This window comes from Neovison vison, chromosome 6, assembly GCF_020171115.1.
Source record: "Neovison vison isolate M4711 chromosome 6, ASM_NN_V1, whole genome shotgun sequence".
NCBI lineage: Eukaryota > Metazoa > Chordata > Mammalia > Carnivora > Mustelidae > Neogale > Neogale vison.
In genome coordinates this window covers 136,587,395-136,612,059 of record NC_058096.1, presented here as the reverse complement: position 1 = coordinate 136,612,059, position 24,665 = coordinate 136,587,395, and the positions used below count along the sequence as shown (strand labels likewise).

Genomic DNA, 24,665 nt, shown 5'->3' with positions numbered 1-24,665 from the left:
CACCTTACATTTTATAAATCATCCTTTTATGATGCTTACAACTTCTCTTCATTAAATGCCTACCACAGGCCAGACTGTGGTAGGCACTGTATGCATTCCATGGCATTTAATCCTCAAAATAATCTTAAGAGCTATGGGCTATGACTCCTCATTTTGCAGACGAGGAAACTGGCTCAGAAAAGTTAAGCTACCAGGGAAGGCTGCACAACTTGTAAACAGTGGAGCTACCTTTTGAACCCGCAGTCTCTGGCTGTAAATCCTGGTTTCAGGAAGCATTGGCAGGGTCTGTGAAGGGGGCAGGTTCCAAGAGCCAGGAGCTGATGGCTCATTTGTACCACCTGCTATGCTGGGCACAGCCACACGGAGAGAATGAATCTATTTGTACAGTGGTGTCTGGGCTCCTGACTTCCTAGAGGCAGCTGAGAAGATTTCTGAGCCACCAATCTGGGTTTATTCTTCAATGCCCTTGTAGCCCAGACAAGATGAGAGCGGGAGGCCGAGTAGGGAGAGTGAGGAACGGAGGTGTCATGCCCTGGGGCAGATGGGGGGCCTGACCAAGGTGTACCCCCACCTCCCTGGGCTCTGGGATTGCTGGGGACTGGTCACATCCTGAGCCAGCCAGCTGCCCCGGGGGTCTGACACCAACAGTATGTGTTGGATATATGAGGACAGATAACGTGTTTCCTTGGTTCCTAGGTCTCCAGCGTAAAAGCCCTGGAATCTGGATTGAATATATTTTGAACTGTGGGTTGGATGAGACATCTGGGGCTCTCTGGGGGATTAGTGGGGAATCTTCTGTGTGGGCCGTGCAGAAGGGACATGGATTTTGTGACCAAACCAGAAGACTGAACTTGTTCATTGCTTCCTGCATGCAGACCTTTGTCATGTGACTCTGCATCTGTCCCAGGAAGGGGACAATAAGTATAAGCCTGTGGCAGTGGGCTGACTGGGTGCCTTGCTTTGGTCAGTGACAGTAGTGACAGTAGTCAGGGCTGAGCCTGGGCCTTAGTCCATGCGGCAGTTTCCTCTTCCTCTCCTGTGCTTCTGTCCTGGGTCCTGGCCCCAGTAGTTGCTGTGCCTTTACTCAGGCCCCTGAGTGAACACACAGCATGGACTCGAGCCCAACCCACAGCATGAGCCCCAGCGGATGCCTGAGGGAGAAAGAAACTGAGCTCTAATAAAACATACACTTGGTCTTTGGCCCCAGTTCCTGGCACTGAGCCAAAAAACCCTGGGAGTGTCTTTGTTATGCTAATGAGCTGACTCAAAGCTGGGAAATCTCAGCTCCCCCTTCTATCTCTGGGGAGGGAGGGGGACTGTGCTCCCAGAGCTGGGGCAGACCCTGCGTGTCTCCTGGAGGGCAGTGCGCTGGAGGGAGAGGGCATGGAGGTCTACACACCTCCTCCCCCGCCTTGTTATCCTGTGTATCTCTTCATCCGGTTGTTCATTTGCATCCTTTACGATAAATCTGTCTTTGGAAATGCAGCACGTTGCTGAGTTTTGTGAGCTGTTCTAGCAAATGATCCCACCTGAGGGCAATCATGATCATGGGAATCCCTGGATTTGTAGTAGACTGGACATCAGTGCGGTAACTTGGGGATGCCTGACGCCTGTCCCTGGTATCTGCAATGGGGGCACTCTGGTGGGGCTGAGCCCTTAACTTGTGAGGTCCGTGCTAACTTGGCATAGATAGTGTCAAAACTGAGTTGTAGGACACTGAGGTGGTGTCAGAAACTTGCGTGTGGCATCACAGAAATCATCCTTGTTCGCAGACACAGAGGTCTGGGGCGGTTGGCTTCTCCACAGTAATGAATGGATACTCCATGCAAGGGACAGTTTATGGCATGGAGGTAGCAGGAGGTGACTGCGGGTCAGCGGGAGACCGAAACTTGTAAGAAGGACACACATATGTGCACACATGCAAACACGCACAAGCGGGGAGGCTAGGAAACAGGAAGATGGTGAGTAACTTGCTCAGTGCTGAGCTCCCGGCTCCTTACCTGCCAGCTCGATCCCTAAAGGCGACCCCATTGGATCCCTCCACTCAGACGCCGCAGTGCCATGAAATCCCTCCTCAGTGGCTCCCGGAGCACAAAAGGGAAACGTGACGTGGCCCAGAAATGGTGCCCGAGACAACAACAATGCCCATGGTTGCTCTTCCTCCGGCTCTGATCCGGGCTCTGATCCGGGCCAGGGGTAGAGAGGGGTGGGGGGGTGATTGGTATAACGGGATGGCAGGGCCCACCTACCTTCTGCAGAATAGTTGTGGCCAGTTCCTCAGTCAACTCCTCCTTGTGGTCCCTCAGGTAGCTGGCCTCGTTCTGCTTGTCCTGTGGAGGGAGGGAAGAGAATGGCCACTGTGGGTGGGTGGGTCGGGAGATGTGGCCATCCCTGTCCTGGGAGTCCTGACCACAGAGGCAGGGGGAGTGAGGGCCCTGCGCTTGTCAAGGACAGCCACTGTGAAGATGGATTCCTGACAATCTGGACTCTGTTCCGGCGGCCGCGACCTTGCCCCTCACCTCCCCCCAGCGAGGACAAGAGGGTCATACCAGACTGTCCCCGTAGGCTTCTGCTTTGGAAATCGCCTCCTCGATGGCCTCTTCAGCCACCCGCAAGGCGACAGCCAAGGTGTCCATCATGCTGTGTCCTGGAGAGTAAACAGAACATAGACCACTTTCTGAAAGGGAAAGACAAGTCAAATGATTGCTCCACTTCAGTTCTTCTGTTTAAGTCTTGTAGGGGCTGAGGGCTAATTTCCCCATTGCTCAACTTGGCGCACCAGCTCCAGCCCTTCTCCCCTGCTTGAGTCTCCCCCTCCCCCACAACCCCAGACACAAGAAATCGTGATTCTTTGAGAGTATGTCTTTCCCTTCATGGATCCTATATCTTGGCCTTCTTTCCTCTGGTCCCTGCTCTGTACCTGAGCTGGTTCCTGGGGCCCCCAAGGCTTGGCCCAAGGGTTCCTGCTCTGAAAAGACTCCTTAGATCCCTCCTGTCCCCATCTCAGCTGGATGGCTGTCAGAGACTGGAGTTTCTGGAGTTTTCTGCGGAGCCAGAAAGACTCTCTCCCAGCCAAGTCACTCTGAGAGAGCATGACTGCATCACACGCATTCTCTCCCAACATGCAGACTGCCTTACAGATAACTGCTCTCCTAGAAGGGCTTCATATAAAGAAATAACGGCTCTTTCATCTGCTTTCTCAGATGAAGGTTATGTGTTATTTTGTGCATATCACTGTGAAGATAGGGATGAAAATTATTCAATGTTCTAAGGGCATTGGACAGTACACATGGTTTAATGCAAATACAAAACCCGTGGAAGCAATGTTTAGACTCTCAGCCAATATTGTCAAGAACAACAGCACTGGCCAACCTCATCGAGCTGGCCTACCTGCCGGCCCCAGGCTGAGTGTTATGTGCGTGGCCACAGTTCATTTGGACCACAGTCCACTGAGTGGGTGCCATCTAACGGACAATAGAACTGAAGCACAGAGAGGTCAAATAACTTGGCTGAGGCAACTCAGTGTGACAGGAGGAGAGATGAGGTTTGAGTCCAGGACTCTGTCTGCAAAAGCCCTTGATTTTAACTACAAAAGTGAGACAAATACAAGCTCACATGATTTAGAAAAATAATGCTAGCATATTTTTAGCAAGCATATTTTTTGCAAATGGCAACAGGTGGAAGGAAACATCCCCACATCAGATGGCTTCTGCAGGTGACAAAATTCTTTTTGGAGCTGAGTGCTTGGAAGAGCTCTGCTTTCCCAGAAACTCAATCTTTGCTTATTACTTGAAAGTGAGAATTTCAATCATCCCTCCCTTTGCCCCAGAAGCCCCATTCACATCAGGCCCAGGAACACAGGTCTGCAGGGGCTACATGCCTATGCTTCCTTTGGCCAGATTTCAACTTCCTGTTTCCATTTATACTCTCTTACTCATGCATTATTTAACACATGCAAACCTCCTGAGAGCTGCCTCAAACTCTCTGTAGAATGAGACTAAGCATAAATACATCAATTCACTCATTAATCAATCCCTCAATTAAAAAAACCTTGATTCAAGCTTTGCAGGTTCCTCAAGACACAACTGTGAACAGAAACTGGCATCTGGCGAACATAATAAAATCTCCAAAACCAACCCAGGGATGCTCAAAGAGATCTAGCAAGCTGACAGGTCCATCAAAAGCTGGCTATGATGACAGTCACATCAGGGCTCTGTGCGCCCCAGGGTGGCCGACTGGACATGCAGCTTTCCTAGTGTTTCTACAGGTATAGTCTACAGAATTGAGGTTGTCATCACACCAAGTGCTCCCCAGAGATAGACACTTGTACCTCCCATGTCTCTTCTTCGAGATACCAATCAACGTATTTTTCTCACAAGTCCTTGCTAGCCCTGGGACGCCCCAATGGACAAGCCAAGTCCACACTCTCCTGTGCTCCCCAGGCTATGGGGTGAGCAGGCACTTATGCTAAGAGGCTTGCGGGAGGACCTGTGGTGGGTATCGTTCCCCAGTTCCACAGATCCCTGGCCAGTAAGAGCCTGGAGCCACAACCCAGAGGCTCCGAATGCTATATTCATGACTTCCGGATGAGGGTGAAGTGGGGCACTCAAGGTGTTTTGGTTGAAAGCGAAGACTCAGGTTGGTGCCGCAGAGGGAATGACTGGCAGGGGTGTGGAGGAAGGAGAAGGAGGCGAGGCAGAGCGACCAAAGCTTGGAGGACCGGTAGACAATGCGATGGTCAGTTTTAGGCATCATCCTGGCTGGGCTGTCATATCCAGTGATTTAATCCAACACAAATCTAGGTGTTGTCATGAAGGTATTTTGGGGGATGTGGTTAATATCTAGGATACTTGACTTTAAGGGAAGGAAATTGCTCTTGAGGTAATGTGGGTGGGTCTTATTCATGCAGTTGAGAACAAAACCCTTCAGAGCAAAAACTAAGGTTTCCCAGAGAAGAAAGCCTGTCTCAAGACTGAAGCATTGGCTTCTGCCTCCAGCTCCTCCTGCTGACCTACCCTATAGACTTTGGGCTTACCAGGCCCCAAGGGAGCCAAGTCCCTAAAATAAAATAAATCTGTGTGTGTGTGTGTGTGTGTGTGTGTGTGTGTGTGTGTATCCCCTACTAGTTCTGCTTCTCTGGAGAACTCTGGTGCATACGGATGGTCACTGAAGGTAAGATTAATACAGGGGAATTGTGGGCAGGAGGCTCTCAGGCCATGGGGGGTCAGAATAAAAAGAGAAGGACAGAATTGGGAGAAAGAGCTGCTAGGAACTTGGGTGACTGAGAGCTTGATTAGGATGTGCAGAGGCTAGGATCCCTGTAGGATCTACAGGGCTTGATACAAGCTTCAGAAATCTGAGTCTAGAACTCTGGCCTGAAATCAGTGCTGGACATTTCAGCTTCAGCAGTGAATGGAGGTGCCTGGAGCCCGCGGGAGTGTGTCGTACCATGGGGAGAAGTTCTAGGCGGCAATGATGAAGGAGGTTGGGACCTCCAGGCGAAGGCACGTGAAGGAGAGAATAGAGAGCATGGAGAGGGGCTATAGGACCCTAGGAGAAGGTGACTCAGGCGGATTTCAAGGTCCAGCGTGCTGGAGAAGGAGCTGAAATGATGGAGAAGGTTTAATTTGAAACCATCAGTTTGTTTCGCTTTTAACTTCTACTCTCAGGGGACTATGGTATTGGTATAAAAAAGGAGAAGTGAATCAGTACATGATACATTGTTTCTATGAATATTTTAATATGAACTACACAAGTGTATTCATTATTATATTCTAGCTCTGGAAGATGGACTTGGAACTGGAGCTCACCAGGGGATATAAAGTATCCAGGGGTTGGGTAGCAAATGCACTGCTCTCGGCCACACCTTGGCTGTACTCACCAATTTTGATGATGGATACACACAAGTGGCAACAATAAGAAGACCCCTGGAGACTCCCACCCAGTAAGAAGGGGTTGTGTCTAGCAGTTACAATGCAACTGGGAGACCCCGAGTTTCTAAAGGCACTTCTATTCCTTCAACCTCCCATTAGCTGCAAACTCTTAAGCAAACTTACCTTCTGAGTGTCTATAAAATGTTGAATCACTGCCCGAAATACTTCCTTCATTCTCCAGGTTTGTCTCAAAAAAGTTTCCTCCTGAAGGGATGGAGGGAGTGGGAGAGAGAATGGGATTATCACAGGTCCCCAGTGAGGACTGGTGCATGGTCACAGCCCTGGCAGACCACCACGACCCACTCTGATGAAGTCAGCCTTGCAGATATTTAGAGAATCAATGGGCTCCACAATAATGCTACAGCTTTTGATGAGTCATCTTTTTCTTCTCTAAGTGATTCCTGGTGTAACACTGCTGCCTCCCTTGGCTTTCTTCCAGTACCTTCTTTGGAGGCAATGTGGAATCAAAGAGAGAACAATAGATTGAAGCTGGAGAGATGTAAGGGTGTCATTTCCTGGACCTGCAAAGTACTAGCTGTGTGACCTAGGGCACATTACTTAACCTCTCTGACACTTGGCTTCCTTTCTAGAAAGAGAGAAAGAATAAGAGCTCATGATGCTGTGGGTTTGGTCTTTCGCTGCAGTTTACGGCACTGACCCAAACAGTTGCCTTTAGCTATTGATTTAACTGTCACCCTACTCTTCCATACAATGGAGTCCATGTGAAACAAGCCCAGAGCGAGATAAGGTGAAACCATGGCGTTTGATCTTTCAAGGCCCGATGCCTCTCCTCCGGTCTTCTTTGAATCGAATACACAACCCTAATCTTAATTTCAGGCTGGGAACAGCAGCTAGCTAAGACCTTTTTAAAGCCCTTTTTCAAGTTGGGGATTTTTATGAGATCTCTGTAGATGGAGAGGACGAATTGTTTTCAACTCTCTCTATTGTATCCTCAGGACCCAACACAGCACCTACACAGAAGGTGGCTCAAGGAAAATGTTTTGAATTGGATGTTGATGGATAACAGTGTTTGGCAGAACCAAGAAAATAAATATGGGTCCATGTGCCTTAGCTCAAAAGGGGGCAAATGCCATCAATGCTATGTTGAACTAAGCCTTCAATACATGTAATAGTCGCTGTGTTTTCTTGGATGGGCTGTGATGGGGGCTCCCCTGTGGAAACCATAGGGGTAACTGCTGTAGATATTTGAGGCATGTTTAGGCCTATTTGTATGAAATAGGCCATTAATGTGTAGCCTGTCATGGCTCCCTTAGTCTGACCATATCCCTTTCTCTGTGTTTGTGTCCTTTGAGCCGGCCTTCACTTATTCTAGCTCTGTGACCCTGAGCCAGTGGCTTTGTCTTTCTGAGACTCCGTTTCCTCACTTACAAGGCTTTAAGATAAGTCCTCTCTGCAAACCCCAAGCTCTGGTTCCAAGTGCAGATATTTCCCTTTAGTGTAGCTACATCCAGCATGGATTCATCCATCCGGCAAAGAGTCTATGAACAGGTGTTTATACTAGTGCCAGACTCTGGCCTGGTAACACCCTGGGTGACCAGAGCCAGAAATCCTCACTGCCTTGACAAACTTGATGGAATGGGAAAGAATTCATCAGTCAAAGGCTTACACAAACCAATGTACAGTTATAGAGATGTTAAGTGCTCTGATTGAGTGTTTCATAGTACAGCGGATATGTCTAGCAGGGACAGTGAGTAATGAGCCAAAGAGGTGCGGGGAGGTCGGAGAGTGTCTGGGGCAGAGCGGACAATTTGCACACGACAGGCTGTGAGGGTGGTAGGTGCCTCTGGGGACCAGAACATGAGGCAGAGTGGCTGGGCTTGGAGATCCACACCATGCGGGTCATGGTGACCATACCCCGTTTTGATCTTTCTACCAACAGCCACATAAAGCCAGTAAAGCTTCCGTGGAGGGGATCTGGTCGGATTTGTGCTTCCAAAAGTGCACTCTGGCTGCTGTGCGGAGAATAACCCGGTGAGGGGAGTGAGGAAGGGCAGGGAGCAGAAGCCCTGAGCTCTGTGTGCTCTCCGGAGTGTGCCTGCCACCAACTGGGAAGACAGGCAGGAAGGAAGTGGGGGAATGTGCAGCAATGGTTTTGGAAACAGAGAGACTCAGGCATGTTTACCCATCAGTAGGAAGGAACCAGTTAAAAGAGACGCTGGCTCAGTAAGAGGGAAGGGATGTGTGACCTTGAGACCTTCCTGGAAGGTGACAGGATCCAGTGCAGGGTTACATATTGTCTGCCCTGTGAAGGAGGAGGTGAGGTCCTCTGTGGAGAGAATGGGGGAGCGTGGAGGAGAGTATGAGGAGAAAGAAGATCTGGAAACATCACTGGGAGACTGAGCTGCCCAGAGGACAAGCTCTGGTTCTGCATAATTTTAAACAGCGCTTCCCCGTTTCCCTTGAAATTCACAGGTGGGAGCTTCAGTGCCATCTGGGAATGGCACAGAGTGGCTGAACTGTTCTGGAAAAGCATGACATAGCAGTCAGATGACACGTGATGTCTTTCATGCGTTGGAAGAACCTCTGATGTCACATGGCTCAGCATTGTCAAAAGACTGTTTGTCAGTCAAATCTCAGATGAAAGACTCAATAGACCCTTTTCAGGAATCATGTCAAAAATAGCTATAGAGTATTTGTGAGTAAAAATAGGGTTTATTTCTCTCATTTATTTGTTGAATACTAAATGAAAGCATATGCTATTTATCCAAATGCCTAGAGATTAAGTATGTTAATAATGACCACTTTTGGTGATGCAACATGGGGGCTTAAGTGGGTAGGAGAAGAATCCATGAAACAAGATGGGATAGGGAGGGAGACAAACCATAAGTGACTCTTAATCTCACGAAACAAACTGTGGGTTGCTGGGGGGAGGGGGGTTGGGAGAAGGGGGGTAGGGTTATGGACATTGGGGACGGTATGTGCTTTTGGGTAAATTGGAAGGGGAGGTGAACCATGAAAGACTATGGACTCTGAAAAACAATCTGAGGGGTTTGAAGTGGCGGGGGGGGTGGGAGGTTGGGGTACCAGGTGGTGGGTATTATAGAGGGCACGGCTTGCATGGAGCACTGGGTGTGGTGAAAAAATAATGAATACTATTTTTCTGAAAATAAATAAATTGGAAAAAGAAATAATGACCACTTTTATTTTTTCATGTCATGCTCCTTTCTAGGGTCACTGTTAAAAATGTCATGCTTGGGGCACCTGGGTGGCTCAATGGGTTAAGCCTCTGCTTTCGGCTCAGGTCATGATCTCAGGGTTCTGGGATCAAGTACTGTGTCAGGCTTTCTGCTCTGCTTGGCAGGGAGCCTGTTTCCTTCTCTCTCTCTCTGCCTACTTGTGATCTCTGTCAAATAAATAAGTAAATAATCTTTAAAAAAATGTCATGCTTAATCTATCAGATGTCCCATGTGAGCACACATTACCATGGGACACTGTTTAAAAAAATTTTTTTTTCAAAGATTTTGTTTACTTGTCACAGAGAGAAAGCACAAGCAGGGAAAGCAGCAGGCAGAGGGAGAAGCAGATTCCTGGCTGAGCAGGGAGCCTGATGAGGGACTTGATCCTAGGACCCCGGGACCATAACCTGAACTGAAGGCAGACATCTTAACCGACTGAGCCACCCAGGCTTCCTGGGACACTTTTTTTTTTTTTTTTTAATGTACTTATTTATCTGACTTCTCCACTGGAATATTGACTCCCAGATGGCAGCGTCTTGCCCATCTTGTCACTCTTAAACCAGGTGGGCGTGTAGTGGGTGTTCAATAAATGTTTACTGAATGTTTATTGAAGTCATGAATACATCTTAGATTTGCCCGGTGGAACTAAGGGGTCTCCTTTCAGGCCTGGCCTCTCCTGGTCACCCGATATGGGCTGCAGGAGGAGTAAGCCTAGCTTGGGAGGGTCAGAAGTACAGAGAGCAGAGCAGAGCATGCATGTAATGGCTGGCCCAGAAGATTCTGTGAACTTGGTGAACTTTTACGAATTTTCAAGTGGACTGAATGTGTCAAGGCAGACTATGGCTGGTCCAGGGGGTGAAGATATTTCATATGTACAAGGGGTTCTACTTCAACAGTTTGGGGGCAGAGCATGTGCCCTGCACGCCGTAGATGTTGTGTATAATGTTCTGGCACCAAAATTCTGCAAACAAGTGCCCTTAGTCAGAGTTGAAGACAAAGCCATCTTATTCAGAATGCTACTGCCTCAATTATGGTCAAGTGCTAAAGTGCTAGCTGGGGTTCTCCACCGTGGCTGTGCCTTAAAATAACCTAGAGAAATACCTGTACTGGGCTCACCTCCACAGATACAGAAGTAAGTGGCTGAGCGTGGCAGGGGATCCTGGGCACTATTTTTTTTTTTTAAAGCCCCCTAGGTGATTCTGATCTATAGTCAAGATTGAGGATGGCAGGAGACAATGATGAAAGGGTGTTGGGTGACAGGTGGCGCTAAGACTAAGGGCACCCCAGTCAGGTGGCATAGCCAGGAGACCACTTCTGCCCCAGAGGATTTGCCCATACTTGCGGGGTGAATAAATTTTCTAGGCGGTGTATAGAATAAATCTCACTGTTTTATGATCATGGCTTAACAGGCTTGAATATCACCTCACAGACTGTTTCCCTTCACTTTTACCAAAAGGAAGTCTTAGTTTAAATGGATACTAACCATATTAAAGCAATAGATTTTAATAGTTCAGGGAAGGGTCTTGGTACCCACAGAATGCTTCTAAGATCAAACTGGTGCCAAACAAGGGATGTAGGCTTTGCCAGGTATTGAGCCATGCTTTGGGAACACAGAGCTGATGAAGCTAGTGCTCAAATGGTTTGTAGACTGTCCCCTGAATGCAATGCAGCAAGTGCCATCCTGAGTCCAAATGAAAGAGCTGCTGAATCACAGAGGGCCCAGAACACACATCTGCTTCCATCAGGCAGACAGTTACTCCCAGTAACTGGTTTTCCTCGGAAAATGACACTTGAAAATTTAAAAGCCCTGAGCTGGCCCACTTCGGGCTCCCATCCACCTGATCCACCTCTGGGGCCTGAGAGAGACAGAAGAAGAGATCAGAGTTGTGCCCTGCTCTGTAGGATTCCCGGTATGTTTGCTTTTCCCCTCATCTTTCATGAAGCAGTACAGAACACCTATGAGGTCTGAAATTTGGTGACACGTAAAGGGGTACACGAAACAGACCTGAGGCCATACATGAGAGGAAAGAAAGGACGGGACGCAAACAAGTGAGCCAATAATATTCTGGAACTTTCTTGAGATATGTCTTTGGCTTGAAAAACTACTGTTAATAAGATTACTTTTAAGCTTTCTTTCGTTCTCTCTCTCTTTCTTCCTTTTGCCTCCTTTCCTGGAGAAGAAACTTTTAAGAGAAATCAGCAAAGAGATAAAAATAATCTGTGGGAGACTTCAGCACCGCTCTCGTAGCTTAGGCCTCCTGAACAGTTTGAAAGATAGAGTCTAACAACCACCACAAAAGGCCCTGATGATTCTCTGTGTTTAATGCTTCCATCCTGTTTCCCCCTGTCTCAGTGGCTGGCATATTTTTAGATAAGACACAGCCAAAGACTTTATTGAGAATACAACAATGTAAAATAATGACAGTGAAAAGGCTCCAAATGAGACGGATGAGATCTTTTTTCCATCCCCCTTTCTCGTGGATAAAAAGCGTTTACCTGTGTCAGCAAAGAGATGAAAAAAATCTGCCTTTAGACAGAGAAAAAAAAAAAAAAAACCCAGCCTTTTTAAAGAGGACAGACTGTTCATATTGTGACAATGATTTCTTTCTACTGGCTAGTCTAAGAGAACTAAAGAAGATAATTTCTCTTTCTAATTACATTGGTTGTCTTACGTGTATAAAAACAGCAAGGCAGAATCCACCCTCCAGGCTACTTGGGAGAGAAGCCTGTACTTTCCCGACTCTCCCATTACATCAGGTTCTGGGCCTGGTGTGAGTGCAGGTTGGGAACAGGAGGGAAGGGGAGTGGAGGGCATACCCTTCCAAGGCAGGCCTAGTTACCTGATCAAACAGAGGACTTCCCAGTGTTTCATCTGTAGGGGAGATGATCGAGAATCTTTGAATTCCAGGGGCCTACAATTAAAATGTCCACAATACGCAGAAATATTTGGGTCCCAACAGCCCCCTGGGGATGTGGGAACCAGATGACTCAAACTTCACAGAATCTTTGGTATTTGTACTCCTATTTCTGCTCCTCATCGGAGCCACGTATGTAGGCAACTTTCTCTGTCCTGTTGAGGACCCCCAGTGTCCAGGGCCTCCCAGCCAGGCCTCCTTCTATCCCCTCAGCCCTGCAGACTCCCACAGCAGCGGGCCGCCAGCGTACCTAGAACGTCGAAGCACGCCCCGCTCTCCAGCCGGTGTTTCCGGTACAGGTTCTTCAAGACCTTGGCGCTGCCAAAGCGTTTGAAGCGGCTCTTCACGTTACTGTAGAACCATTCCAGAGACTGGGTCCTCAGAAGCCTGAGGAAGACACAGAATAAGAAAACAAAATGAGAGACGAAGGCTGGAATTATGAAGGGGCGGACGGCAAAAGTTGCCACTGGACTTCATAGCTCCTTCCGCCAAGATGTGGAGCAGCATCTCTCTCGACGTCTTGCATCCAGGCTGACCTGGGACTTGCTCAGATCACAGGGACCGTGGGCAAAAAGACAGCTCCCTTTCATGCAGCTCTTAGAAGTCCTGTACTCTGTTACCACATGGTCAAGACCGAGCTGGTCTTAGGGATGCCAAGAGACACTGGGCCCAAGTACCCCTTTCACCTCAGCTGATGACCGGCCAATCCCAGAAGAGATGACAGGGACGGGGTGAGTGACAAGGGCTGTAGCAGCCAGGATGACAGCAGTGAGGACGGGGCGCAGGCCACACAGACACAGAGATATTCGTCAGGGATGTATACTTGGAAAATGACACTGACTCTCGTGCTGAGGACGCAGGCCAGCCCATGGCGGTGACAACGGTTCAGACAGTGGCAGAGATGGGGGTGGCCAGCGGAGCCGCAGCCACAGCCAGAGTCACAGTGCCAGTCCCATCCTTAGTGGCAGCAAGCACTCAGCCCAGGAGGTTGGCAGTGATGCCACAGCTTCTGGTCCCAGCAGCAGTGACCCTGTCCCAGGGCCTTCCGGGCTGGCGCAGACAAGATTACCATGCACAGAAAGGCACTCTGCCAGCAGTCTCTTTGTGAGCCCTTTGCTCTGTTCTTCCCTTCCTCCAAACCTCTGCTGTTATTAAAGACAGTCTCTCTTTAAACAAACAAACACAGCGCCTGCCAGTTGCCTGGGTTGAGCAAGTGGCCTGAAGTAAGACCAGTGAAGCATGCGCCAGAGTCCACCCAGCAGCAGGTGGGTGAGAGCCTGCCACTTGAAGCCACTCACGGATGCACCTGCTTCATAGCAGGCTCTGCCCTTGATGCTCGTGCTGCATTAACAACACCTCTAATTCAACCTGGGGATGTCCAAAGCGTAAGAGAGACACAGGCTCTAGGACAAGATTCTTCAGCCACCTATTCATTCAGCTAGAAGTACTGAGGGAAAGCAGTTTCTTGCTCAGGGCTGGAATGGTCAACACAGAATGCTATCAGGATGCTTCTGTTTTTGGCTCAGTACTTCTGAATCCCTTCCATTTTAAGAATAGCTCTTGTTGTACCTTTTATTGTGAATGTAATAACAGGTACTCATTATAGAGAATTCAGAAAAGTAAAATGAATACAAAGGCCTCTCCCTCCCCAGATGCCAGGGATATGTGAGAAGGTAGCCAGAGGGAAAAGTCAATGCAGCTGAAGAATGGGGGTGAGAGCAGAACCAGAGATTTTGACATATTTCTAGAAAATCGGAAGTGAGTGATTGCATAAAGATCAGAGAAAATACTGCCCTCCAGGTAGGCACTGGAGCTGGGCCTCTCAGACCAAGATGTCTAATTTGGAGCTGGTTGGTGCCAAGAGCAGGACTGGTTATAACACAGAATTCAGAAAGCTGATTTAATGGCTGTGTAGGCAACCATTGGTCCCTATTCCAATTCCCAATCAGCTGGACAATTGACCCAAGGTTGTTTTATCCTTAGGCCCCAAACAGAACATAGTCCTCTAATAAAACTGAACAACGTACTTGGAGAAGACTAGGACTTGAATATAGGGGTTACACCTGTAATGAAACCTTCCTTCTGCAGCCCTGGGGGAGCCCCCACACACTGCCCACCAGATCCTACTCATCTACCCTAGAGCTGGGCCTGCCAGGTGACTGACTGGCTAATAAACTTGGGAGTTGTTGGTCAGCACACCCACCCCTTTTTCACAGGAGAGGTCTCCTGGGAATACTAACCTACCCATGTAAGTCACCTTTATTAACCAGCGAAGTCCTTTGTTAAAAATATGTATAGATAACTGGGGATCAGTAGATATTTGAAACAATCCAATGTCATGGGAAAGAAGGACCTAGAAAAACAAAGAGCAAATTTTTAGAAAGGGAAATGAAGGTAATCTAGGGTAATGAAAATAACTTTAAAAATTCTAATAAATAACTGATTTGAAAAAGACACCACATCCTATTCACACAACAATAGGTGGTGTGAAAATTAAATAATCAGAAGATAATGTTTTCTGGAACATAGAACATATGATTGGGGAAAGAAAAGTAATAGGAGGTCTAAAAGTTAAAATCAACATAAACTTTCCAGAATGCAGAGGAAGAAGTAAAAAAGATGGGACATATCAGAGGAAGAGACATGAGGATGAATTCAGTGGCCTCAGCATCTAACAAGATTCCAGGGAGGAGCGAGAGGAAAAAAAAAAAAAAATCAATCACATAACAGAAGAAAATGGCCGCAAGCTAAGAAAGGCAAAAGTCTTTAGGGTTTAGGGCGCCTGGGTGGCTCAGTGGGTTAAGCCACTGCCTTCGGCTCAGATCATGATCTCAGGGTCCTGGGATCGAGTCCCGCATCGGGCTCTCTGCTCAGCAGTGAGCCTGCTTCCCTCTCTCTCTCTCTGCCTGCCTTTCCATCTACTTGTGATTTCCCTCTGTCAAATAAATAAATAAAATCTTAAAAAAAAAAAAAGTCTTTAGGGTTTAAAGAGTCTACCAGTGGCAAATCAGAATAAATTGATTACAACACAAAGTACAGCAGACAAAGGAGATACGTCTTCATGAAGAACCTCCAAGATGAGGATTCTAGGCAGAAAAAAAAGGGTATTTTTTGCAAATGAATAAAAATAATAATGACATTAAACATTTAAATCAGTAACATCGAATGCTAGAAGACAGTGGAGCATGGATTTTCTAAGCCCAGAGAAGAAATGGCAAGACGTCAGAACTCTATGCTCAGCCAAACTATCATCAGATAAGGGCCAAATAAAAATACTTTCAGACATGTAAGGTCTCAGAAAATCGATATGCTTTCTAGGAAGAAAAACTGTTAAGGTATACTTAGGGGAGCCAAAAAAAAAAAAATCCAATAAAGTGGAAATCATGGGACTTTAGAAAAAGGGAGTTAGTCCAGGGTGCGATGGATGGAAGTCCCAGATGTCAGGGTCATAGCAGATCTGAAAGGAGGGGAGAGGGGGTGCACACAGTCAACAAGCACAGGATTAAGAAGCCCAACGAATGAAGACAGTGAAGAAGGAACCACAGCCTTCTTTTGTCAATCAGAAAAAAGAATTAGAAACCCCAGGAAAAACAAAAGCACAACTAAAAAGTGGCTGCAGAAAGTGATGGTCTCAACGAGAAGCAAATAAAAACTGTTAAGAACTTGTCAACTCCTGAAGCAGAAGGGAGGTGAATGGCCCATTCTTCTTCAGGTGGCCCAGGTTCACGGCCAAAGATTATACTTCCTTCTTTCTATGGACTTCACTGCAAGACTCTGGTCTATAGCAAATGATATATATTATATTATATACATAATAGGTACAATATAATTTTATATAGAATATTAAAATGCCATTAACTTTTCACACTCTATTTACAGACAAAGAAAGCATGAAAGATCCTCAGTGTCAAGACGTTCGCACTTTTTGCTAAAAGCAAAATCAAGTTACCAGCTAGCATGGCAGAAGCCTGAATGCAGAAAGAGGATTCTGTGGTTCCTACCACAGAGATGATTCACATGCTAATTTCCTCATCTTATACTGATGGAGTCCAGAGAGGCTTCTAAACTATATGGACAATAGTGGCTTAAATGTGTTATTTAAAGTGATAGAGGTCATTTGGTTTTAATAAAAGGTTTTAATAAAACTTTGTGGGGAAGGGAAAGAGGTAGCAAGAAGTAGGCTATTTATGAAGGTCTAGAGTTGAAGAATCAAGAAATGGTAAGATAAGCATGTGAGTTACAATTATACTAGTAACCCCAAGAAATGTTTACAGGTGATTGCTTGGGGCATTGGGATTTTGCATGCAGATGGGGGCATAAGACTATTTTTATTTTTATTTTTTTTAAGATTTGTTCTATTTTATTTGAGAGAGAGAGAGCACACATACACATGAGTGGGGAGAGGAGAGGAGGGAGAAGCAGACTCCTCACTGAGCAGGGAGCCTGATGTGGGGCTTGATCCCAGGTCCCTGAGATCATGACCTGAGCCAAATTCGAGAATTGGCTCTTAACTGAGTGAACCACCCAGGTGCCCCAACTTTTTAAGTTGACTATCATTTTATATTGTTTGATTTTTTTAAACCAGGTATTATGCATTAATGTAAAAGCACTAAAATAAAAACAAATAAGATTTTAAAAAATCACCCAAAAGTTCTTGACATCTAAAGAATATTTGTTATGAACCAAATGTTTGTGTTCCCACAAAAGTCATGATGAAACCTAATCCCCAGTGTGATGTTATTTGGAGGTGGGGGCTTTGAGAGAGGAGGTGTCATGAATGAGATAGTGTCCTTACAAAAGAGATCCTAGAACACTCCTCCCCCCCTTCTATCATGTGAGGACACAGTGAGAAGATGGCCGTCTAGGAAGTAGGAAGCAGCTCTTCACCAGACACTGAGACTGCTGCTGCCTTGATATGAGACTTCCCAACCTCCAGGATAGTGAGAAAATAAGTTTCTGTTGTTCATAAGCTGCTCAGTCTGTGGTATTTTTTTTATCTTTTCTTTTTTTTTTTTTTTTTAAAGATTTATTTATTTATTTATTTGACAGAGATCACAAGTAGGCCGAGAGGCAGGCAGAGAGAGAGGAAGGGAAGCAGGCTCCCCGCTTGAGCAGAGAGCCTGATTCGGGACTCGATCCCAGGACCCTGGGATCATGACCTGAGCTGAAGGCAGAGGCTTTAACCCACTGAGCCACCCAGGCGCCCCTCAGTCTGTGGTATTTCTTTATCACAGCTGAGACAGACAAAGATGGTGCTCTTCCAGCTTCTTCTCAAGGGGATTCCTGAGGAGCTAATCAGCCTATGTAGATTGGGAGGAGTCCATGAACTGGTGGTGTGTGTGCACATGCACACATGTGCACACCTACATGCATACACACACGGGGAAGCCAGTGTTGATCTAAAGACTACCGGTGCCCCAGAAGGGGCCCCAGAGCCAGCACTGCTCTGAGACAGCAGGTTTTTCACGACGGAGGATGCTCTCCCTCTTCTGATAGAGCAATTCAGCAGACAAAGGCTGTGGGGCGATCAGGGCTGCCACCGAGAATGGCCAGGAAGCAGTCGGTGATGGTGGCAGTGGAGGGGCACGCCTCCAAGAAGGTTTGTGACTTCACTGAAGAGGAGAATTTGCAGATGGGCTTGTTCCTGAGTGCATGTGAGGGACTTCCAGGACACCACCACACACACAGTCTTTTAACACACATGGGATCACAAAGGCTTTGATCTTGCAGATGGCTCACAGTTCCGTTTGTCACTTCATTCAAGTCTCTGCACAAATGTCACCCCTTGTGAGCCTTGCTTGACCACCTTCGCTAGAATATCACGACCAGGGGTGCCTGAGGGGCTCAGTCGATAAATCACTCGATTCTTGGTTTCATCTCAGAGTCCTGAGATGGGGCTCTGTGTTCACTGGGGATCCTGCCTGAGATTCTCTCTCCTGCTCTCCCACTGCTCCTCTAACCGCTCCCCACCGAACTGCACACACTCACACACTCTGTCTCTCTAAAATAAATAGTCTTTTAAAAAAAATGAATACCAGGACCACACTAACACATCTTCTATCACTTTCATTTTCTCTCTCCATTTTTCCAGAGTTCTACTCTGCCCTTGATGTGTAATTATATATAATCGTATATAGTTATTTATAAGTTAATATATTGGTGTATTAGTTAATGACTTTTCTGGATTGGATTGCAGCTATTTACTTTTCCCTCCAAATTTTTATTTAAATTCTAGGTAGTTAGCATACACTGTAATATTGATTTGGGGAGCAGAATTCAGTGATTCATCAATTACATACAACACCCAGTGCTCATCACAAGAACTGCCTACCTTTATACTGACCACCCATCTAGCCCATCCCCTACCCACCTCTCTCCAACAACCCTGTTTGTTCTCTGTCATTAAGAGTCCTTATGGTTTGCCTCCCCCCCCTCTTTTTCCTCCCTTCCCATATGTTCATTTGTTTTGTTTCCTAATTTACACATGAGTGAAATCATATGGTACTTGTCTTTCTCTGACTCACTTATTTCAATTAGCACAACACACTCTAACTCTATCCATGCCATTGAAAAATGGCAAGATTTCATTTCTTTTGATGGCTGTGTAGTATTCCTGTGTGTGTGTGTGTGTGTGTGTGTGTGTGTGTGTGTGTATCACATCTTCTTTATCCATTCATCATTAATGCACACTTGGGCTCTCTCCATAGTTTGGCTATTGTTGATAAGCCTGCTATAAACATCAGGGTGCATGTACCCTTTTGAACTTGTATTTTTTTATCCTTTGAATAAATACCTAGTAGTGCAATTTCTGGGTGGTTGGGTAGTTCTATTTTTAACTGTTTGAGTAATCTCCATATTGTTCTCCAGAGTGGCTCCACCAGCTTTCATTCCCTCCAACAGTGTAATAGGGTTCCCCTTTCTCCACATCCTCACCAAAACCTGCTGTTTCTTGTGTTGTTGATTTTAGGCATTCTGACAGGTGTGAGGCGATAGCTCATCAGGGTTTTGATTCATATTTCCCTAATGATAAGTGATATAGAGCATCTTTTCATATGTCAGTTGGCCATCTGGATGTCTTCTTTGGAAAAGTGTCTATTATTGTCTTCTGCCCATTTCTTCTTTTTTTTTTAAGTTTTTTTTTTCAGTGTTCCAAGATTCATTGTTTATGCACCACACCCTGTGCTCCGTGCAATACATGCCCGCCTTAATACCCACCACCAGGCTCACCCAACCCCTAACCCACCTCCCTTCCAAAACTCTCAGTTTGTTTCTCAGAGTCCATAGTCTCTCATGGTTCATCTTTCCCTCCAATTTCCCCAAACTCACTTCTCCTCTCCAACTCCCAATATCCTCTGTGTTATTCCTTATGTTCCACAAGTAAGTGAAACCATATGATAACTGACTCTCTACTGGACTTATTTCACTCAGAATAATCTCCTCCAGTCCCATCCATGTTGATATAAAATTTGGGTATTCATCCTTTCTGATGGAGGCATAATACTCCATTGTATATATGGACCATATCTTCTTTATCCATTTATCTGTTGCAGGGCTTCTTGCCTCTTTCCATAGTTTGGCGACTGTGGTCATTGGTGCTATGAACATTAGGGTACAGATGGCTCTTCTTTTCATGACATCTGTGTCTTTGGGGTAAATACCCAGTAGTGCAGTTGCAAGGTCATAGGGTAGCTTTATTTTTCATTTCTTAAGGAATCTCCACACTGTTTTCCAAAGTGGCTGCACCAACTTGCATTCCCACCAACAGTGTAAGAGGGTTCCCCTTTCTCCACATACTCTCCAACACTTGATGTTTACTGTCTTGTTGATTTTGGCCATTCTAACTGGTGTAAGGTGGTATCTCACCTCAACATGAGGCAGGAATCTATCAAAATCCTAGAACAGAACATAGGCAGTAACCTCTTTGACATCAACCACAGAAACCTTTTTCAAGACATGTCTCCAAAGGCAAAGGAAACAAAAGCAAAAATGAACTTTTGGGACTTCATCAAGATCAAACGCTTCTGCACAGCAAAGGAAACAGTCAACAAAACGAAGAGGCAACCCACGGAATGGGAGAAGATATTCGCAAATGACACTACAGACAAAGGGCTGATATCCAAGATCTATAAAGAACTCTTCAAACTCCACACACACAAAGCAGATAATCACATCAAAAAAATGGGCAGAAGACATGAACAGACACTTCTCCAAAGAAGACATACAAATGGCTAACACACACAAGAAAAATACTCATCATTATTAGCCATCAGGGAGATTCTGCCCATTTCTTTTCTTTTCTTTTCTTTTTTTTTAAGATTTTTATTTATTTATTTGACAGAGAGAGAGAGATCACAAGTAGGCAGAGAGGCAGGCAGAGAGAGAGGAAGGGAAGCAGGCTCCCTGCTGAGCAGAGAGCCCGATGTGGGACTCGATTGCAGGACGCCGAGATCATGACCTGAGCGGAAGGCAGTGGCTCAACCCACTGAGCCACCCAGGCGCCCCTCTGCCCATTTCTTAACTGGATTATTTGGGCGTTGAGTTTGATAAGTTCCTTAGAGATTTTAGATATTAGCCCTTTATCAGATATGTCATTTGCAAATATCTTCTTTTAGTTTTGTTGATTATTTCCTTTGCTCTGCAGAAGGTTTTGATCTTGATGAAGTCCCCATAGTTCATTTTTGTTTCCCTTGCCTACAGTGACATGTCTAGTAAGAAGTTGCTGTGGCTAAGGTAAAAAAAGTTGTTGCCTGTGTTCTCCTCTAGGATTTTCATGGTTTCCTGTCTCACATGTAGGTCTTTCATCCATTTTGAATTTATTTTTGTGTATGCTGTAAGAAAGTGGTCCAGTTTCATTCTTCTGCATGTTGCTGTCCAGTTTTCCCGACACTGTTTATTAAAGAGACTGTCTTTCTTCTATTGGACATTCTTTCCTGCTTTGTCAAAGATTAGTTGACCATAGAGCTGAGGGTCCATTTCTGGGTTCTCTATTCTGTTCTACTGATCTATTTACCTATTTTAGTGCCAGTATCATACTCTCTTGATGATTACAGCTTTGTAATACAGCTTGAAGTCTAGAATTGTGATGCCTCCAGCTTTGCTTTTCTGTTTTAATGATTGCTTTGGCTATTTGGGGTCTTTTAGGATTGTTTGTTCTAGTTCTGTGAAAAATGCTGGTGGTATTTTGATAGGGATTGAATTAAATGTGTAGACGGATTTGGGTAACATAGCCATTTTAATAATGTCTATTCTCCCAGTCCACATTCATGAATGTTTTCCCATTTCTTTGTGTCCTCATCAATTTTTTTTTCCTAAGTGTTCTATAGTTTTTAGTGTATAGATCGTTTACCTCTTTAGTTAGGTTTATTCCTAGGTATCTTACTGTTTTTCGTGTAATTATAAATGGGATAACTCCTTGATTTTTCTTCTTCTTCATTATTGCTGTATAGAAATGCAACAGATTTCTTTTTTTTAATATATATATGTATTTTTATTATTTTTTTTCCAATTTATTTATTTTCAGAAAAACAGTATTCATTATTTTTTCACCACACCCAGTGCTCCATGCAAGCTGTGCCCTCTATAATACCCACCACCTGGTACCCCAACCTCCCACCCCCCCGCCACTTCAAACCCCTCAGATTGTTTTTCAGAGTCCATAGTCTCTCATGGTTCATCTCCCCTTCCAATTTACCCAAAAGCACATACCCTCCCCAATGTCCATAACTCTACCCCCCTTCTCCCAACCCCCCTCCCCCCAGCAACCCACAGTTTGTTTCATGAGATTAAGAGTCACTTATGGTTTGTCTCCCTCCCTATCCCATCTTGTTTCATGGATTCTTCTCCTACCCACTTAAGCCCCCATGTTGCATCACCACTTCCTCATATCAGGGAGATCATATGATAGTTGTCTTTCTCCGCTTGACTTATTTCGCTAAGCATGATACGCTCTAGTTCCATCCATGTTGTCGCAAATGGCAAGATTTCATTTCTTTTGATGGCTGCATAGTATTCCATTGTGTATATATACCACATCTTCTTGATCCATTCATCTGTTGATGGACATCTAGGTTCTTTCCATAGTTTGGCTATTGTGGACATTGCTGCTATAAACATTTGGGTGCACGTGCCCCTTTGGATCACTACGTTTGTATCTTTAGGGTAAATTCCCCGTACTGCAATTGCTGGGTCATAGGGCAGTTCTATTTTCAACATTTTGAGGAACCTCCATGCTGTTTTCCAGAGTGGTTGCACCAGCTTGCATTCCCACCAACAGTGTAGGAGGGTTCCCCTTTCTCCGCATCCTCGCCAGCATCTGTCATTTCCTGACTTGTTGATTTTAGCCATTCTGACTGGTGTGAGGTGATATCTCATTGTGGTTTTGATTTGTATTTCCCTGATGCCGAGTGATATGGAGCACTTTTTCATGTGTCTGTTGGCCATCTGGATGTCTTCTTTGCAGAAACGTCTGTTCATGTCCTCTGCCCATTTCTTGATTGGATTATTTGTTCTTTGGGTGTTGAGTTTGTTAAGTTCTTTATAGATTTTGGACACTAGTCCTTTATCTGATATGTCATTTGAAAATATCTTCTCCCATTCTGTCAGTTGTCTTTTGGTTTTGTTAATTGTTTCCTTTGCTGTGCAAAAGCTTTTGATTTTGATGAAATCCCCAAAGTTCATTTTTGCCCTTGCTTCCCTTGCCTTTGGCGATGTTCCTAGGAAGATGTTGCTGCGGCTGAGGTCGAAGAGGTTGCTGCCTGTGTTCTCCTCAAGGATTTTGATGGATTCCTTTCTCACATTGAGGTCCTTAATCCATTTTGAATCTATTTTTGTGTGTGGTGTAAGGAAATGGTCCAATTTCATTTTTCTGCACGTGGCTGTCCAATTTTCCCAACACCATTTATTGAAGAGGCTGTCTTTTTTCCATTGGACATTCTTTCCTGCTTTGTCGAAGATTAGTTGACCATAGAGTTGAGGGTCTATTTCTGGGCTCTCTATTCTGTTCCATTGGTCTATGTGTCTGTTTTTGTGCCAGTACCATGCTGTCTTGATGATGACAGCTTTGTAATAAAGCTTGAAGTCCGGAATTGTGATGCCACCAACTTTGGCTTTGTTTTTCAATATCCCTTTGGCTATTCGAGGTCTTTTCTGGTTCCATATGAATTTTAAAATTATTTGTTCCATTTCTTTGAAAAAGATGGATGGTACTTTGATAGGAATTGCATTAAATGTGTAGATTGCTTTAGGTAGCATAGACATTTTCACAATATTTATTCTTCCAATCCAGGAGCATGGAACATTTTTCCATTTCTTTGTGTCTTCCTCAATTTCTTTCATGAGTACTTTATAGTTTTCTGAGTATAGATTCTGTGCCTCTTTGGTTAGGTTTATTCCTAGGTATCTTATGGTTTGGGGTGCAATTGTAAATGGGATTGACTCCTTAATTTCTCTTTCTTCTGTCTTGTTGTTGGTGTAGAGAAATGCAACTGATTTCTGTGCATTGATCTTATATCCTGACACTTTACTGAATTCCTGTATAAGTTCTAGCAGGTTTGGAGTGGAGTCTTTTGGGTTTTCCACATAGAGTATCATATCATCTGCGAAGAGTGATAATTTGACTTCTTCTTTGCCGATTTGGATGCCTTTAATTTCCTTTTGTTGTCTGATTGCTGAGGCTAGGACTTCTAGTACTATGTTGAATAGCAGTGGTAATAATGGACATCCCTGCCATGTTCCTGACCTTAGTGGAAAAGCTTTCAGTTTTTCTCCATTGAGAATGATATTTGCAGTGGGTTTTTCATAGATGGCTTTGATGATATTGAGGTATGTGCCCTCTATCCCTACACTTTGAAGGGTTTTGATCAGGAAGGGATGCTGTACTTTGTCAAATGCTTTTTCAGCATCTATTGAGAGTATCATATGGTTCTTGTTCTTTCTTTTATTGATGTGTTGTATCACATTGACTGATTTGCGGATGTTGAACCAACCTTGCAGCCCTGGGATAAATCCCACTTGGTCGTGGTGAATAATCCTTTTAATGTACTGTTGAATCCTATTGGCTAGTATTTTGGTGAGAATTTTTGCATCTGTGTTCATCAAGGATATTGGTCTATAGCTCTCTTTTTTGATGGGATCCTTGTCTGGTTTTGGGATCAAGGTGATGTTGGCCTCATAAAATGAGTTTGGGAGTTTTCCTTCCATTTCTATTTTTTGGAACAGTTTCAGGAGAATAGGAATTAGTTCTTCTTTAAATGTTTGGTAGAATTCCCCCGGGAAGCCATCTGGCCCTGGGCTTTTATTTGTTTGGAGATTTTTAATGACTGTTTCAATCTCCTTACTGGTTATGGGTCTGTTCAGGCTTTCTATTTCTTCCTGGTTCAATTTTGGTAGTTTGTATGTTTCTAGGAATGCATCCATTTCTTCCAGATTGTCAAATTTGTTGGCGTAGAGTTGTTCATAGGATGTTCTTATAATAGTTTGTATTTCTTTGGTGTTAGTTGTGATCTCTCCTCTTTCATTCATGATTTTATTTATTTGGGTCCTTTCTCTTTTCTTTTTGATTAGTCTGGCCAAGGGTTTATCAATTTTATTAATTCTTTCAAAGAACCAGCTCCTAGTTTGGT

General features: G+C 45.0%; 1 protein-coding gene across 9 annotated transcripts in view; it reads right to left on the bottom strand.

The window, feature by feature from the left end:
* LOC122908965 (myosin VIIA and Rab interacting protein) overlaps positions 1 to 24,665 on the bottom strand; it is a 402,240-nt gene that overhangs the window by 72,068 nt on the left and 305,507 nt on the right. For all 9 annotated transcript variants that reach the window (XM_044252413.1, XM_044252420.1, XM_044252421.1 and 6 more), the window contains 4 exons: positions 12,296 to 12,432; positions 6,057 to 6,137; positions 2,550 to 2,647; positions 2,250 to 2,330 (listed from right to left, as the gene is read on the bottom strand). In XM_044252413.1, the coding sequence (XP_044108348.1) occupies positions 2,250 to 2,330; positions 2,550 to 2,647; positions 6,057 to 6,137; positions 12,296 to 12,432 (397 nt within the window). The remainder of the gene's footprint in view (positions 1 to 2,249; positions 2,331 to 2,549; positions 2,648 to 6,056; positions 6,138 to 12,295; positions 12,433 to 24,665) is intronic.